Consider the following 16,657-nt stretch of genomic DNA (forward strand, 5'->3'; position numbering starts at 1 on the left):
GGACCAGCATACTCTGGAGCTTTCTAGGCAGTGATGAAGAAGTAGCTCAAATTCTCAATGAGATAACTCATGACTTGGTACCAAATCATGATGCTTACAAAGATATAAAACAGAAAATTCAAAAGCAATATGGCAACATAGTGAGCACTTGGATGACTCAAGGGTTCCTGCACAACCATTTCAGTAGCCCCTGGACTTTCCTGGCATTCCTGGGTGCAGTTTTTGCATTCTTTTTCAGCGGGATTCGGGAGCACTACTTCACCATCTTCCCTCCTTTCAAGACACCATGATGTGTTAAGATTGCACAGGGGATTCCCAAATAAAGCTAGCTACCTGCTTAATTTGTGTACTGACTTTGTGAACAAGAGTGAAGTTGTGTGCTTAATGTATTAAGCTGCCAATAACTGCAGGGAACTTAATTTAAGACAAGGCAACAGTTACTGATTGCTTTCACCAGTTTATTCTCACAGAAGCAGTCTTTCAAGCTGAAGAAGCAGTTACTTGCTAACAGTTTTCTTTTACTTGGGTTTCACTGATCTTATTTTGATGTCTTCCAAATTATCAATTATTCATGAAACCTGCAAGAAATCTACAGTCGATTTCACAGATTTTAATCCCATTCCAACCTCCCTATTTCATTACCTCCAACACATGTCTTAGGCATGACCAGCTCCTGAGGCCTGGCTTAGGCAGCAGGGGATTGGGATGGGATGGGGAAATTCAATTTGAATTCAATGTATAAAATAATCTATAATAACTTGTTTCAGGCATAACCACTGGAGGTTCCAGCAGTACAGCAGTCAGCATAAAATTTCAATTTATCAAATTAAATTAAGAAACTTCCATTGATTGATCCTATTAACAACCAATGGACAGAGACATGGTACAAGTATAAGGATACACCAGCAAATAAAAGAAATGTTTAAAGCACTTCTCTCCCATAAAGAATCATCCTCACCTCAAGAATGCACATACAAGAATAAAATTGCATAATAGATCACTGATAGTGTTTACACTAACACTTATGGGCAATGATGCATCATCACATTGAACAGTATACATATAAGTTCCATCATCTTAATCCTTGTCCTGTATTAAGTTGTTGATCATGTTTATCAAAGGAAGAGTACCCTTTGCCATAATCTCTATCCTAGAAGTATTAGATGCATGAGAGAACAGGGAAAGCCCAAAAAATATGAGCTCAGGAAGAAACAGTCGAGATGACAAGAAACCATGCCAATAACGAGGTTCTAGATCAAAGAATGCATCAAAAAACCTTCTTGTTCCTTGTAAATCAAGCTTAAGAAGGATATCCATACCAAAACAAAAGAATTCCCTTTGACGCCTCCTTTCGATTGGCCATAGATCTCTCCAAACTTCAGAAGACAATTCATTGCCAAAAAAGCTTCTGTCAGAGCCAAGGTACTGAACTATAGAATTTGCAACAATTGGAGCTGCTGCTAGAGTCCTTGCTACCATGTACCCAGTCGAAGGGTGGACCATTCCAGCTGTTCCACCAATGCCAACAACTCTTTGAGGGAGCACTGGGAGGGGCCCACCCATCGGAATGATGCAACGCTCATCCTCTTCAATGCTTTTGACTTTTATGCCTAAGTGCCTCAGCCGAGCTACCATCCTTTCCTGAATATCTTCCATAGGCACTCCTGGTCGAGCTACTAGAGAAGTTTCTTCAAGAAATATCCGGTTAGATGAAAAAGGCATTGCATATAGAAAAGTGGGGATCCTACTATTTCTATTTTTCAGTTCCATATTGTTGTTCAGATGAGAATCTCTCCAGTCCATGAAAACCATCTTATCCACATCAAATGGGTGCTCTTCCACTTCTGCCAAAATCCCATAAGCAACTTGGTAACCTGGATTATAGGGCTTATCATACTGAACAAGACATCTAGAAAAACCCGTAGCATCAAGAACTACAGCAGCCTGAATTGTGACCCCATCATTGCAAATCAACAGAGATTTGGATTCCTCATGAATAACCTTTATAACCTTAGCTTGATGAAACTTTACACCATTTAATATGCATTTCTGCATCATTTTCGATTTCAGCAGCTTCCTGTTAACCCTTGCATAAGGCCTACCAAGATCCTTCTTTGAGTGATCATCAATGAAAACAACGGCACCAGACCAAGTAGTGTCAAGACAATCAAGCAAATCCATGGCCTCAAACTCATCCACCCAAACACCATAGTTATTGGGCCAAATCAATTTGGGAGATGGGTCAATCGAGCAGACTGAAAGCCCTGCCTCTGAAACTTGCTGCGCGACGGCAAGCCCGGCAGGGCCACCTCCCACAACTGCAAGGTCGACTACAAGGCCCTTTGAAGGGTCATACATAGGGAGCTCAAACTCAAGATTCTCCTTCTTAGTTTCTGGAACAAGCTCCAAAAGGGCACTACTACTGGCCTTAACACACCCATTTCTACCCCATTTCAGATTGGACTTCTTCGGCCCAAATCTAAACTCCTGGTTTTGGAGCTTTGGAAAGGTCAAATTGCCCAGTTTCTCCGCAAACCCATGAAGTGGGTGCAGAAATTCAAGCTTATTATGAGTCTTGAGTAAAGTATCCATGAAATTCAAACAAGGGTTTCCCTCAACACTCAAAAAATCCAAATTGGGTCTCCACAATCCCAAAAGAAAACAACCCCTTTCTGAAGACCCCCTCCAATTCTCAACCACCCAGCCTCTTAAAAATACACATCATCCCGACTGGGTCTTTAGAGAAACACAAAATTCACTAATCAGTCCCAAAATTACAGGTAAAACAAAAAATAAACAAAATATAAAGTGAAATGGGATTTATGAATCTTGCAAGGATTTCAAAGAATCTATTCATCAAACAACCAGAAAATAAAAAGACGCTGACTTACCATGGATTAAGGATACCGATAGAGAGAGCATTTTGAAGGCCAATTGCAGCATCCATGGAACTTTACAAGAGATGTGGTTTAGAGGTGAAGCATGTGTGGACCTTCCTCAACGACAAACCGAAGTGGGGCACTTCACTCTTTCATTTGGAAGCCATGTGTCCACCAAGATGCCAAAATACGTGTGAAAATAGGTTTCAGAGCCCTTTGTTGGACGCCTTATCTAGTGCTCGCCATACCATGGTGTTGGCCCACTTACATCCTTCGTCAGCCGTCCATATCATAATAATGCGCTGAGAAGGACTTTTTGTCCAAACATCCAACGGTGAACATGAATTGTTAGTGTAAGTTACAGTGGTTTCACTTTCACCGAATTGCGGAGTTCCCACAAGATCTCCAAACAGGAAGGGTTTGGAGAACATCTTATCGGATATGCATTTTTTTAGAAATAGATGTAGTATATTTTTATTTTTATTTTGTTTTTTCTTTTCAAACATACTAGAAATAAAAATACAAATTTGCTTTTCATATAAATAAGAATAAAAGTTCATAATGAATTATAGACTATTTTTATTTTAATATAACAAATTAAATTATAATTAAACTTTTTATTTTAAAAAAATAATTGTAAGTTTTTGGTTGAGGATGAAAATATATAGATGGGTAATAAGTCCCAAACCCATTATTTGATATTCTTAGTAAATCAAAATTTTAAATCTTATCATTCTATACTTGAGGTATTTTGACAAGAAAATTAGAAAATTGTTTTTTTCTATAAAACCATTATTATTATTAAATCACAATATAACTTATTTTAATATAATTGAATACTAAAAAATAAAAAATGTCAAAAATTAAAGGAATACTCCTAACTACTACTGTAATCATATTTTGGTATGCTATCTTACAAACACTAGATTTTTTTATTGTAGATTAGATGAAAACACTAGATTGTATCTTATTTTCAATATCGGTCATCTATAAATATGTGAATAGATTTTCTTAAGACTAAGCAAATCGATTATGTGTACAAGAACTCTTATGAATTCAAAAGGCATGACTCATTATTCTCGGTTCTCATTTAATTATAAAATATTAATCAAAGAGCATGCTATAGAATGGATCTTATTTAGGTTGAATTAATGATTTTATTTATTTTTTCTTTACATCTATTTAAGGTTAAAAATTAAAGCAATGGATCATAAAGCTTGATTCTATCCTATGATTAACAAGAAAATCGAATAAAATTAACTTATTTTTCTTGTTTAATTATATAAAGAAAATAACTAATTTGTATATTATAAAGGAAAATCAGAAAATTCAAATCATAATTTAGTTAATTACAGAATTTAAACTTACAAAAAATTAAAGTAAAAAAATGAAGTCCATCTAAGTGGAAGGAAAAAAAATTATACAATATAAAATTTAATATAATTGGAAGAGTCATCAAAGCTATTTGAGTGTAATTTGAAAAGAAAATGTGTAGTAACTTAGCCATCTTAGAAGTTAGGCAACCATGATCACAGCTAAGCGTCCTTGTGAAGACAGAAATCTAGGATTATATAGTTATTCGCAAAAGCAATATGGCTAGGATGGAAGATGAGGAGGAGCTTAAGACTAGTATTACAACCTATTTTAAGTCTGTGTTCCAAGATACTCATGCGAGAATACTTACTTGGTAGTGGATGTCTTCAAGTACTTTAAAATATTTGAAGAGAAAATTTAGAGGACACTTTTGTAATAGGGGAAGGAGGTGTTGTCAGCTTGTTCAATATTGGGTGAAGACAAAATATCAGGTTAGAGGATTTTTCATTAGCCTTTTAGAAGTTTTGGTGACCTATAATGGTAAGGGAGGTGACATGGCAATATTATATTGTTTGTAGCGTTAATGCTACATGCTTGGTTCTCATTCCATAGAGAGCCCAAGGGATTTAGAAGACATTAAGGATTTTGGGCTAATTAGCCTTATGGGTTGTCATTATCAACTTAAAGTAAAAGCTTTGGTTATAAGGCTAAAAATGATAATGGGAAAGGTGATGTTAAAAAGTTAGAATATCTTTGTGAGGAATAGAAAAATCCTTAATGCAATTTTGATTGCAAGTAAGAGGAAAATGAGCTCTAAGATTGAGTTAATTTGTAAATTAAAAGTAAAAAAGACATATGACCTTAGTTGTATGTCTCTCACCTAATGTTTGTGAATGATACTATTTATGTAGTCATGGAAGTCCTTAGTTGTCTAAGATCAAAGGTCGAACAAAGAGCTTTCATTAATAGTTTTAAGGTCGAGGGTAGAATGTGAGAAGGAATATATGTCTCTCATCCAATATTTGTAGATGATGCATTTTATTTTTTTAGTATTTTCAATGAAACTAACACATATTAGTTGAAATGGTGGATGTGGGTTATACTTTGCTTTTGAGGTTGTGTTGAAATTGAAAATAAACTTACAAAAAGGTGAACTTATTCCAATAGGGGAATTAGTAAAAGTGGGCAAATTATTAGCATCTTTGTTTGGTTGACATTATGACAATAGTGGGTAGAAAATATATAATTATGAGAGATGTTAATCGTTGAAATGATAATTGATATACCAAAAGTACAAGATATGGGAGTATCTCATGAATCTTGTGTTGTATAAGATCTTGTGGAGATTGGGCTCTTAGAATAAGCAACACTTGTCCAAGGGAGGAAGATTAGTGTTATAAAAAGTGTTGACATAAATTCTGAATAAATAAAAAAACTCTTGATTTGATGCAAAAGTAGAATTGGATCTTCTTTGATGTTATTCCTTAGCATGTAAATACTACTACATTACATTGCCTCTCATAATCTCCAAATTAATTACACTCAAATGAGAAAAGAGAAAAACAACTTAGAAAATTTTCAAAGAGATTTTTTGTGCAAAAATATTTAGGAATGTAATAAGATGCATCTGGTGAGATTGTATAAGGATAAAGAGGTTTGATAATTATAAGATTGGAGTTCCTTAATCAAACTTTATTGGCAAATAGTTATGGAGGTCCGTATTTGATCGAAATAGCTTGTGAAGTAAGACTATTATAGGAAAATTGAGGGAATTTGAGGGTGACATACATGAGAGGTGAGAAAACCTTTTGTTTTGAGTTGGTAGAAAGACATTAGAAAACGATGGAAAGGCTTCAACCAAAAGATAACTATCCATGTTAGAAATGTTAAATGAACCAATTTTTAGTGGGGGACAAATGGGTGAGGAGAATCAATTTAAATAATTATTTCCTTTGTTGTTTAGACTTACTTTTATTACGAGTGCTAAAATTGTTGATTTGTGGGAAAGTGGGACATTGGATGATAGTGGTTGGTGCAATTCAAAAGACCCTTCCAAGATTAAGAAATGGAGAGGGTGGACCAATTTTAGGAGCGTATTTATCCTATAAGATTGCAATAAGAAGAAAACAATGACATCTTATATGCAATAAGGAGAGACTGGTAAGGTTCAATGTACAGTGATAATATAATTCCTTGTACATTAAGATTAAAAGTCAAAAGAAATTTAGTGCTTTTGAGCCCCTCTAAAAATGTTTTTTTTCTTTCTCACTTGGGAAAGAGAATGAGGAAAAATATTTGTTATTAACTTGTTATTGAAGAGAGGGAAGATGTTGGTCAATAGATACAACCTTTACAAAAAAAAAGTGAATAATTGACGTCTTAATTCATTATGATAGGATAAAAGAGTTATAGATATTTCTTTTAGTAATTATTAACTTGAAAATGAACATTTCTAACTTTAATGAAAAATCTCATCCAAAAAAATGGATGTTTATAGTCTCCTTAAGAAAAAATCTCCTAGTCAAATGGAAGTTTAAGGGGCTGGACAAGAAAAAATGACATAGTGGGCACGGCACATAGCTCCCCAATGTTGACCCTAGTGTATATGAAAAGAATGCAATTTTTATATCGGAAGGTTAAATGAGTATTTTGTTATCCTTTTGTAATGGTCTCATACTTGATTGGACAATATTTCTCAATATTAGAATTATTAAATAGTCTCGATTGTAGATAGAACAAACAAAATACAAGTTATTGCTTGAAATAATAAATTTTTTTAAATTATTTTAAAACCGTATTTTAAATATTCAATTAAATTTTAGTTTTTAATATCTACATTTGTGTTAAACCCACGGACGGTTTCATGAGCCAACTTCTAGCAATTTGGTTAAAAAATAATGGGGAAAAGAAGAGAAGAAGAGAAAAAAACGGTTAGGGATAAATCACGCGCTTGTTTCAAGAGTGGTTCTCAAGGTACATTGACGACGAGTGACACTTTGATCCCAAAACGTAAAAGCGAAGCATGCTACTTGCTGGTTCATATCCGTTGAGGCTCTGAGAGAGAGAGAGAGAGAGAGCGGAGGGAGGAAGATGGGGAGTAGATCGCCGGAGGAGTTTTCGGTGTTGGTGTTGGCATCAGATCTAGGTATGGATGCTCGGCCCTTCCTAGACGCACAAGCCCAGATGGAAGAACAAGACGAGAACTGGCACGATTGTTCTCAGTACCTCTCCGACGAAGATTTCTCTGATCTTGATCTTTTGCAATTCATCCGCATCCAAGGATCCGATAAATCTGGTAATCGTATTCTACGCATCGTCGGAAAGTACCTTCCCGGTAATTATTCTTTTATTCTTTACGCTTTCGCTTTTTTAGGGTTTGATTTTGTTGTATTTGTTGATTCCCCTTTTTTTTTTCTTGTAAAAATAATCTTTGATTTGAAAGGCTAGACATAAATAGTAAATGATATTTATGTCAAAAAATGAGATATTTTTCAAGAAAAAACGGGAAGGGTTAGATTTACAATTTGGGATTATCAAATGTTTCTTTCATACATACATGAGTTCCAAACATTTGAAATTTTAGAATCCCCACGTGTTTTTCAAAATACCCCGTTCCCTGTTTTAGAAATAAGAAAAATAAAATATTAGGGCGAACGTTGTTGATGCTCGTGAGCTCTTTAAAAATTAAAATGGGAATAAGGGCCACAAAAATGCAGAAATCCCACAGCCGAAGGAAAACGAACTTTTGATGAAGTAGAAGAATAAATAAAAACCAATCTGCCTTTACTTGTCTAATTTTATGGGTGTAGTGCAATGATTGGGTTCAAATGGATTCGTATTGTTTTGTTTGAGTCTGAATGTGTCCGTCAGTTTCCGCAAGCATATGGACCTGTTGTCAGCTTTTTGTATTGTTTAAGTAGGTCGTTTTTCATATGCCTCCTTTTTATTCTTTTGCTACACAAATGTACTTGTTCTGAAACTTATTTCTAGTTATTTTGAAAACTAGGAAGTACTTGGAATGATTTCTATTCATTTTGTATTGTTGAATGATTTAAGTCAGTCTAGGGCTCAAAGGACTTGGAATCCCAATTACTTCCATCCCATCAATTGTTTCATTGATGGTGGAAGCTGCTTTAGGAACTAGGAAGTTTGAAGTGCTTTAATACAGGATTCATGGGAGGCCCATTAAACTTTAATCATTCCTGAAAAGATTGTCTGCTTTAACTCATCTGGATATATTGGTGGGAAAAAATAGCGTCTTTCTACAGAATTTGTAGCTACAGTTTGTCTGTAAAACTGGGTCTTCTTTTTCTTGGCTCACTGGTAAATTGGGTTTCACTGTTTCATCTTGATCTAAGACCTAAACTCTGATATGAAAGTTTCACAATGGTGTGAAGCCCATTGGTGGCTTTCTAGCTATTTAGATGTGTTTGAATTACAAACCTTTGAATAAGGTTCTCAAATGGATAAGGTATCCAATTCCTAACAAGCGAGACCTTATTGGACATCTTCATAATGCTTCAATTTTTTCAAAATTTGATATGAAGTTTGGATTTTGGCAAATTCAACTTCATGAAAAGGACATGTAAAACTGCATTCACTGTTTCATTTGGGCATTATGAGTGGAATATGATGTCTTTTGATTTGAAGAATGCTCATTTAGAATTTCAAAATATAATAAATGATACCTTCAATCCCTATACTAGTTTCTCCTTAGTATATATTGATGATGTACTTATATTTTCAAATTCTATTGAACATCACTTCAAACACTTAGAAATTTTTCAAAAAATTGTTAGGGAAAATAGCCTAGTTGTGTCAGCCCCTAAGATCAAAATATTACAAACTAAGATTAGATTTCTAGGATTTGAAATCTATCAAGGAATGATTAAACCTATTCAAAGGTTAATAGAGTTCTCTAGCAAATTCCTTTACGAGATTAGGAAAAAACCTAACTTCAAAGATTTTTAGGAAGTCTAAACTATGTATCAAACTTCTATCCAACTCTTAGAACTATTATCAAACCTTTGTACTTTAGGTTTATACAAAATCCGAAGCCTTGGACACAAGAACATACAAACACAGTCAAACTTGTCAAAGAACAGGTTAAGAATCTTCCTTGTTTAGGAATCCCTAACCTTTTAGTCTTTCCTATTATAGAGACAAATGCCTCTAATATAGGTTATGATGGTATTCTCGAACAAGAATTTCAAAATCAAATCTCCATTGTCCGTTTTCATTCAAGGACCCAAAGAAAACTATTCGACTATCAAAAAAGAAATTTTAGTCATTGTCTCATGCATTCAAAAATTTCAAGAAGATGCTTTTAACAAAAATTTTCTTCTTTGTGTTGATTGTAAAAGTGCAAAAGAAATTCTTCAAAAAGATGTTCAAAATATTGTTTCAAAACAAATTTTTGTTAGGTGGCGGGCAATTTTATTTGTTTTTTATTTTGAAATTGAATTTATAAAAGGTGATTCAAACTCTCTCCCTGATTTTCTCTCATGTGAGTTTCTACAGGGACAATGAGCTCACAAAAGCCCAACACCTATACCCGAACTACAAAACCCTCTTATGCTATGAACCTTGTCAAACAAGAAAAACCCAATGTTCAAACCCAAAATAGATTCCAAGTTCTTGGATCTATTCGTTCAAACCAGTCCAAACCAACATTTGCTCAAACTGCTTCATCAAGTGAAAATTCACAATATGTGGTTAAGGCCCATGTTATGAAGGTACAGATTCTTGAACCTTTCTATTTTTCAAACTCTAGGAAGCCAGATATTTCAAAAAAATTTCCCCATGGGAAATATTTTCTTCAAAATAATTTTAAAAAAACTTGAAATTTTTATGAGTTTATTCTAGTTGACACAGATTTTGTAGAAATTTCTTATACTTAAAACAAAACCTCTACAGATATTTGTTATTCAAAATGCAAAATTTGCAAAATTGTTTCTCAAAAATTGTAAGGTCAATCTTCTGATACTCACAAAATGTTTTCTCAAACTTTTAGGCCAAAGTCATATGATTATTATGATTATATTGACGCTTGGTACTGTACTTTTTTCTTTAGACCATTTAATCATTCTTGGTTTTTCCACTAGGGTGATGAAATGAAAAATCAAATTGATTTTCCAACTTGGTTTCAAGAATGATGACTATTTTTTTGGTGCCATTAAGGATATCTTTTGTCCTCAAATTCTTGAAGGATACAAATATTTTGTGGAACATGGAAGCAACTTGATTCCTACTTCTTGTTCACAAGTATTATTATTTCTTTCAAGATTTCAAATTCCTTGGATCATGTGCTGGGACTTTGTCCAATCACAGATGATTCCAATTCCCTTTCCCTTTCCCACACATTTGGTGAGGGAATTCAAAGTCAAATGGTGGTCCAATTTCTCTCTTTTTGCTACACAACAAATTCCTCGTGTTAGAAATTAGATTTCCTCCAAAAACTCTCATTCAAAGCCTTGAAAGGCCACCTTTCAAATTATTCCTAATAACTTTTTGTTATCACGATCTTCTTTTGCCTCTGACAAAGATTTCAAAATGCATCTCAAAATGCTCAGACAAAAAGTTTCAGAAACTTTGTTTCAGTTTTCTGATTCCAGTTTTGATGATGACACTGCATCCTCTGCTTTCTTAGGGGATCACAATGAAGACATGTGTTATGGCTTGCCATACACGTCCTTGGAGTAACACCTCCAAACCCTCTTCAAAGTCATTGTGTGAAGTTCTTCAAAAGAGATAATTGGGACTCCACGCCAAACAATATGTGAGTGTCCTCTTGCTTGACTACGTCTTCGAAAGAGTCTTTGGTCATCGCGACAAGTTCTTAAAGGATCTAAATCTTCTCAAAGAATCAACGACTTGTTGATATTTTACTGTTGTGGATTTCAACATTTTCAAGACTGGGTAGGCTAATGGAATATCAAAACCACTCTTCAAATCTGTGATTCAAAGCGGTAGGCTACAAACCACTCTTCAAATTCAATGGACAACTTGCACAAAGGACAAACTACTTTCGGTGGATTTCAAAGCTCTTCAAATCCGCGAACTTCAAAAGATTTCAAATTTGTCTTCAAAGCCTATATAAGACTTCCATTTCTCATTGTAAGGGATCAACATTTTCAACAGGAAAGTTTGAGAGAAAACAAGAGAGAAACCTTTTGAGTGAATAGCCTTGTAATTGAGAAAGTTTAAAGCTTTCAAAGCATTTGAAAAACTCTCTTCAAAGATTTTAAGTTTTATCTTCCAAAGTTCCTTGTAATTATTTTATAATTTGAATGAACTTTCAAGTTTCAAATTCAATTGTGCTTTAAGTTTCTCGTACTGCATCAAAATGAACCTCTTTGGAAAGTTTATGAACTTTCTTGAAGCTCTGTCAAAGCCATATCTGGGTTTTAAGCGAGACCATTGTGACTCCTCCATATTAAACTAGGAGATTCCATCAAAGTTCATATCGATATTCAAATAGAAGTGTTCTTCTTCATTGCATTTTATATCATCCATCGATCTTGCATTTATTGGTATCAGAGTCATGATAGCTAGCTTTCAAATTTAAGTTGTCATTTTATTTTATGATTATCTGTTTTAAATTCAAAACAGTTAGCGTTGGTCAATCCTTTGTATCCGTTGGTCAATTGTGTTAGCCATGTGGGTGTTAGGATTAAAAATAGAGAACCCATAAAATCAAAATGTCAAGTTTATTTGGAAAACTTTCTAGAAGTGTTCTTCTTCATTTCATTTTATATCATCCATCAATCTTGTATTTATTGAAAGTTTAACCTAATTCCTTAGATAATCCTTATCTATTTCAAAGGGTTCTAGACTGTCGATGACAAATAATTGGTAGGGCTCTTCAAGCATCATTTGAGAATGTGTTGGAGAGATTGGTGGTGACTTTTGAGTAACATACCTAGGTTGAAGAATGTTTGGAGAAAAGTTCACATCTTCTAATCACGTGAGTTTCTATAGGGACAATGAGTTCTCAAAAGCCCAACACCAATACTCAAACTACAAAAGCCTCTTATGTTATGAACCTTGTCAAACAAGAAAAGTCCAATGTTCAAACCCAAAATAAATTCCAAATTCTTGGATCTATTCCTTCAAACCATTCCAAACCAACATTTGCTCAAGAATCTAGTAGTCAAATTTCTACTTCCAGTAGTAGAATTTCTTCTTGTCCAAGACCCTCTTTTGGGTACAAACCTTTTCCTATTTTGTAAATTTCTTTGATATTTTGTCTTGACATTTTCCAATTTTTATATATTGTTCTAAAACATCAATTGATACATTCAATTGATTTTTGAATTTTGAAGTATTTTCTTCTACCATTTTGAGATCATTTTCCATCCTACTCATATTACTATGAGAGCTACTTCTAGAAAGTTTTCCAAACAAGCTTTGACATTTTGATTTTATGGGTTCTTTATTTTTAATCCTAACAATTAGTGAGACCATCATCGGGACCACATAACGCCTACATGGCTAACACGGTTGACCAACGGATACAAATGGCTAACTAATACTAACCGTTTTGAATTTAAAACAAATAATCATAAAATAAAATGACAACTTAAATTTGAAAACTAGCTATTATGGCTTTGGTACCAATAAATGTAGGATCGATCGATGATATAAAATGAAACGAAGAACACTTCTATTTAAATATCAATATAAATTTGATGAAGTCTCCCCATTTAATTTGGAGGAATCACAATAGTCTCGCTTAAAACCCAGATAACTTTGACAGAGTTTCAAGAAAGTTCATAGACTTTCAAAGAGGTTCTTTTTGATGCAATACAAAAAATTTAAAGCACGGTTGAATTTGAAACTTGAAATTTCATTTAAAACATAAAATAATTACAAGGAACTTTGAAAGATAAAACTTACAATCTTTGAAGAAAGATTTTCAAATGCTTTGAGAGCTTTGAGCTTTCTCAATTACAAGGCTATTCACTCATAGGGTTTCTCACTTGTTTTCTCTCAAAATTTCCTATTGAAAATGTCAATACCTTACGATGAGAAATGGAGGCCTTATATAGGCTTTGGAGACGGATTTGATATCCTTTGAAATCCGTGGATTTGAAAAGCTTTGAAATCCATCGAAAGTAGCTTGTCCTTTGTGCAAACTATCCACTGGATTGAAGAGTGGTTTGTAGCCTATCGTTTTGAACCACATATTTGAAGAGTGGTTTTGATATTTCATCGGTCCACTTGGTTTTGAAAATATTGGAATCCGCAACAGTAAAACATCAACAAGTTGTTGATTCTTTGAGGAGATTTAGATCATTTGAGAGCTTGTCATGATGATCAAAGACTCTTTGGAAGACGTAGTCAAATGAGAGAACATTTACATGTTGTTTGACGCAGAGTCCCAATTCTCTTTTGAAGAACTTCACATAGTGACTTTGAAGAAGGTTTGAAGGCGTTACTCCAAGGGTGTGTATAACAAGTCATAACACATCTTCATTGTGATCCTTTAAGAAAGCAGAGGATGCAATGTCATCATCAGAATCGAAATCAGAAAATTGAGACGATGTTTTTGAAGCTTTTTGTCTGAGTATTTTGAGATGCATTTTGAAATCTTTGTCATAGGCGAAAGAAGATCGTGATAACAGAAAGTTATCAAGAATGATTTGAAAGGGGGCCTTTGGAGGCTTTGAAAGGGAGTTTTTGGAGAAAATCCAAATTTTGATATGAGAAATTTGTTGTGTAGTACAAGGAGAGAAATTGGACCACCATTTGACTTTGAATTCCCTCGCCAAATGCGCGGGAAAGGGAGTTGGAATCATTTGTGATTGGACAGTCCCAACACAGGATCTAAGGAATTTGAAATCTTGAAAGAAAGAATAATACTTGTGAACAAGAAGTATGAATCAAATTACTTTCATATTCCACAAAGTATTTGTATCCTTCAAGAATTTGAGGATAAAAGATATCCTTAATGGAGCTAAAAAATAACCACCATTCTTGGAACCAATTTGGAAAATCAATTTGATTTTTTATTTCATCACCCTAATGGAAAAACCAAGAGTGATCAAATGGTTTAAAGAAAAAAATATAATACTGAGTGTCAATATAATCATGATAATCATATGACTTTGGCCTAAAAGTTTGAGAAAACATTTTATGAGTATCAGGAGAAAACATTTTGAGAAGTAATTTTGCAAATTTTGCATCTTGAATAACAAATATCTGTAGAGGTTTTGTTTTGAATATAAGAAATTTCTACAGAATTTGTGTCAACTAGAATAAACTTGTAAAATTTTCGAGTTTTTTCAAACTTATTTTGAAGAAAATATTTCCCATAGGGAAACTTTTTTGAAATATTTGGCTTCCCAGGGTTTAATCATTCTTGAAAAGATTGTTTGCTTTAACTCATCTGGATATATTGGTGGGAAAAAATAGCGTCTTTCTACAGAATTTGTAGCTACAGTTTGTCTGTAAAACTGGGTCTCTTTCTTCTTCTTGGCTCATTGGTAAATTGGGTTTCACTGTTCCATCTTAATCTAAGACCTAAACTCTGATATGAAAGTTTCACAATGTTGTGAAGCCCATTGGTGGCTTTCTAGCCATTTAGATGTGTTTGAATTTAATGGTGGTAATATGGTCCCTTAGTTGCTTTATTTTGAGATTATTAACATTAGGCTGTATTTATTCAGTGGTATTTATGTTTAAAACATAATCAAAGAGGAACAATTGTACCATTACCATCCTCTACCATAGCAATGAGGTAAGCTGCTAATTAATAAAATCACTTCTTTTATGATCCAGAATGTTTTGTGGTTGATGCAAATATAAAATTTTTCATTTTTAAGTTGTCTGCTGACTTTTTGTTCCTTGTTGTAACCTCTTTAAGAAATTTGTTTTTGTTTCTAATGGATTTTTGGATTAATTTAACACATCTATGAATTATTCAGCTCCAGTGGTAAGTGGGGAACGCCTGAAGAAGTATGTCTTTCACAAGATAGTGAGTGAACTGCCAGAAGGACCATTCTGCATTGTTTACATGCATAGTACCGTGCAGAAGGAGGACAATTCCCCTGGCCTAACCATCTTGAGATGGATTTATGAAGAACTTCCCTCTGACTTTAAGGATAGGCTTCAAACCGTGTACTTTGTTCACCCTGGGTTACGTTCAAGGCTTCTCTTTGCCACTCTTGGACGATTCTTCTTAAGTGGAGGGTGAGTAGTTTCTTGATAACAAAAATGGAGGTGTGATGTATGACATATTACCATAAACATTTTGACAAAAATCATCTACACATTTGAAGAAACGAATCACCCCCCACTACCACAGTTATAATTAGGTTGTTAGGTAGGATCAGGAATAATGGCTTTCAGTTTTCACTACAGTTAAAATATGCAGTTTGCTTGGTGAGGACGAGATTAGCCTGGCTGACATTTTGTTGTGTGCAACTGCTTTTCCTTTACATTTGCCCATTTCTGAGGATTGAGTTAACTATTTCAGCGACAGTCATTATATATTCTCCTTGACTATTATGCTTAAAATAATCTCTCTTACGGACATGCAAGTGCATACACACTCTAAAATTGCATATTTGTGCACCAAGAATTATGGAGTGCTACAGAACACAAAACCAAGTAAGATTTTGGAAAACATTTTTGTGCCTGTCAAAAGTCATATGGGGTTTGTGTGCATACACATACACAAATTTGAGTCCTAAAAGCTTGATATGGATACTGCAAGAATGATGAAATTGTGCAGAATACAAGCACCCAAAGTAATATTTGGAAATTGTTTTTGTGCCCATTAGAAGTTGTTCTTATGCATGCAAAAACCCCCTCCAGCACTCTCCCCACACAGAGAGGCGGGGAGGGATCCATACTCCTAACATGTAAACCTCCAAGGAAGAAAAAGGCCTCCTTGATTATGTGTTTTCAAATCCATGACTTTGAATAGTTCCTGGTGATAAGTGATAAACCCATTCTCATATTTGCATTATTGAGTTAACAAGTCTGTGTCATGATCAAGATGTTGCCTTCTCTGTGCAGCTTATACTGGAAAATCAAGTATGTCAGCCGCCTGCAGTACCTTTGGGAAGATGTAAAGAAGGGAGAGGTCGAGATTCCTGAATTTGTGCAAAGCCATGATGATGTTCTTGAGCATAGACCACTGACGGATTATGGAATTGAACCTGATCCCCTCCACTTAACCGAGATGCCTTCCACTGCCTACTCGTTTGGAAGGTACGAGGAGAGATGGACATCGAGGGAGTGTATGTCGTAAGTGTGGTTATGTAGTAAGACACCCATGCTTTGTCCAAGATAATGGGAACATTGCGTACCTCCTGCTTTTGATAACATCTAGGTGTTTCTTGTAAACTAATTCGAGCAATATTTATGTATATACACAGATGTTACCCACTACTCACTCTTAAAATATTTCATAGCAGGCTGTTTTCATGAAATGTTATATAATCGTTTGCAGCTAT

At 34.4% G+C, this 16,657-nt stretch overlaps 2 protein-coding genes across 2 annotated transcripts; one reads left to right on the plus strand and one right to left on the minus strand.

Annotated features, from left to right (window-relative positions):
* Positions 1–806: 806 nt before the first annotated feature.
* On the minus strand, positions 807–3,032 carry LOC117920979 (lycopene beta cyclase, chloroplastic). The gene is made up of 2 exons (XM_034838714.1): positions 2,892–3,032; positions 807–2,736 (listed from the first exon to the last, which is right to left on the minus strand). Exon 2 carries the CDS (start codon positions 2,590–2,592, stop codon positions 1,078–1,080), a length of 1,515 nt encoding a protein of 504 aa, XP_034694605.1. The 5' UTR covers positions 2,593–2,736; positions 2,892–3,032; the 3' UTR covers positions 807–1,077.
* A 4,119-nt stretch (positions 3,033–7,151) lies between these two features.
* On the plus strand, positions 7,152–16,633 carry LOC117921231 (ganglioside-induced differentiation-associated protein 2). The gene is made up of 3 exons (XM_034839064.1): positions 7,152–7,527; positions 15,122–15,386; positions 16,218–16,633. The coding sequence occupies exons 1-3, from the start codon at positions 7,284–7,286 to the stop codon at positions 16,450–16,452; spliced, it is 744 nt and encodes a 247-aa protein (XP_034694955.1). The 5' UTR covers positions 7,152–7,283; the 3' UTR covers positions 16,453–16,633.
* Positions 16,634–16,657: the final 24 nt, after the last annotated feature.

The sequence above is a fragment of the Vitis riparia genome, chromosome 8 (assembly GCF_004353265.1).
Source record: "Vitis riparia cultivar Riparia Gloire de Montpellier isolate 1030 chromosome 8, EGFV_Vit.rip_1.0, whole genome shotgun sequence".
Classification (NCBI taxonomy): domain Eukaryota; kingdom Viridiplantae; phylum Streptophyta; class Magnoliopsida; order Vitales; family Vitaceae; genus Vitis; species Vitis riparia.

Bases quoted from the DNA above. Each gene is read 5' to 3' on its own strand.
- LOC117921231 (XM_034839064.1), top strand. From the start codon at position 7,284: ATGGGGAGTAGATCGCCGGAGGAGTTTTCGGTGTTGGTGTTGGCATCA. The intron at 7,528-15,121 runs GTAATTATTCTT...TGAATTATTCAG, and splicing joins CGTCGGAAAGTACCTTCCCG to CTCCAGTGGTAAGTGGGGAA. The intron at 15,387-16,217 runs GTGAGTAGTTTC...TTCTCTGTGCAG, and splicing joins CGATTCTTCTTAAGTGGAGG to CTTATACTGGAAAATCAAGT.
- LOC117920979 (XM_034838714.1), bottom strand. From the start codon at position 2,592: ATGGATACTTTACTCAAGACTCATAATAAGCTTGAATTTCTGCACCCA.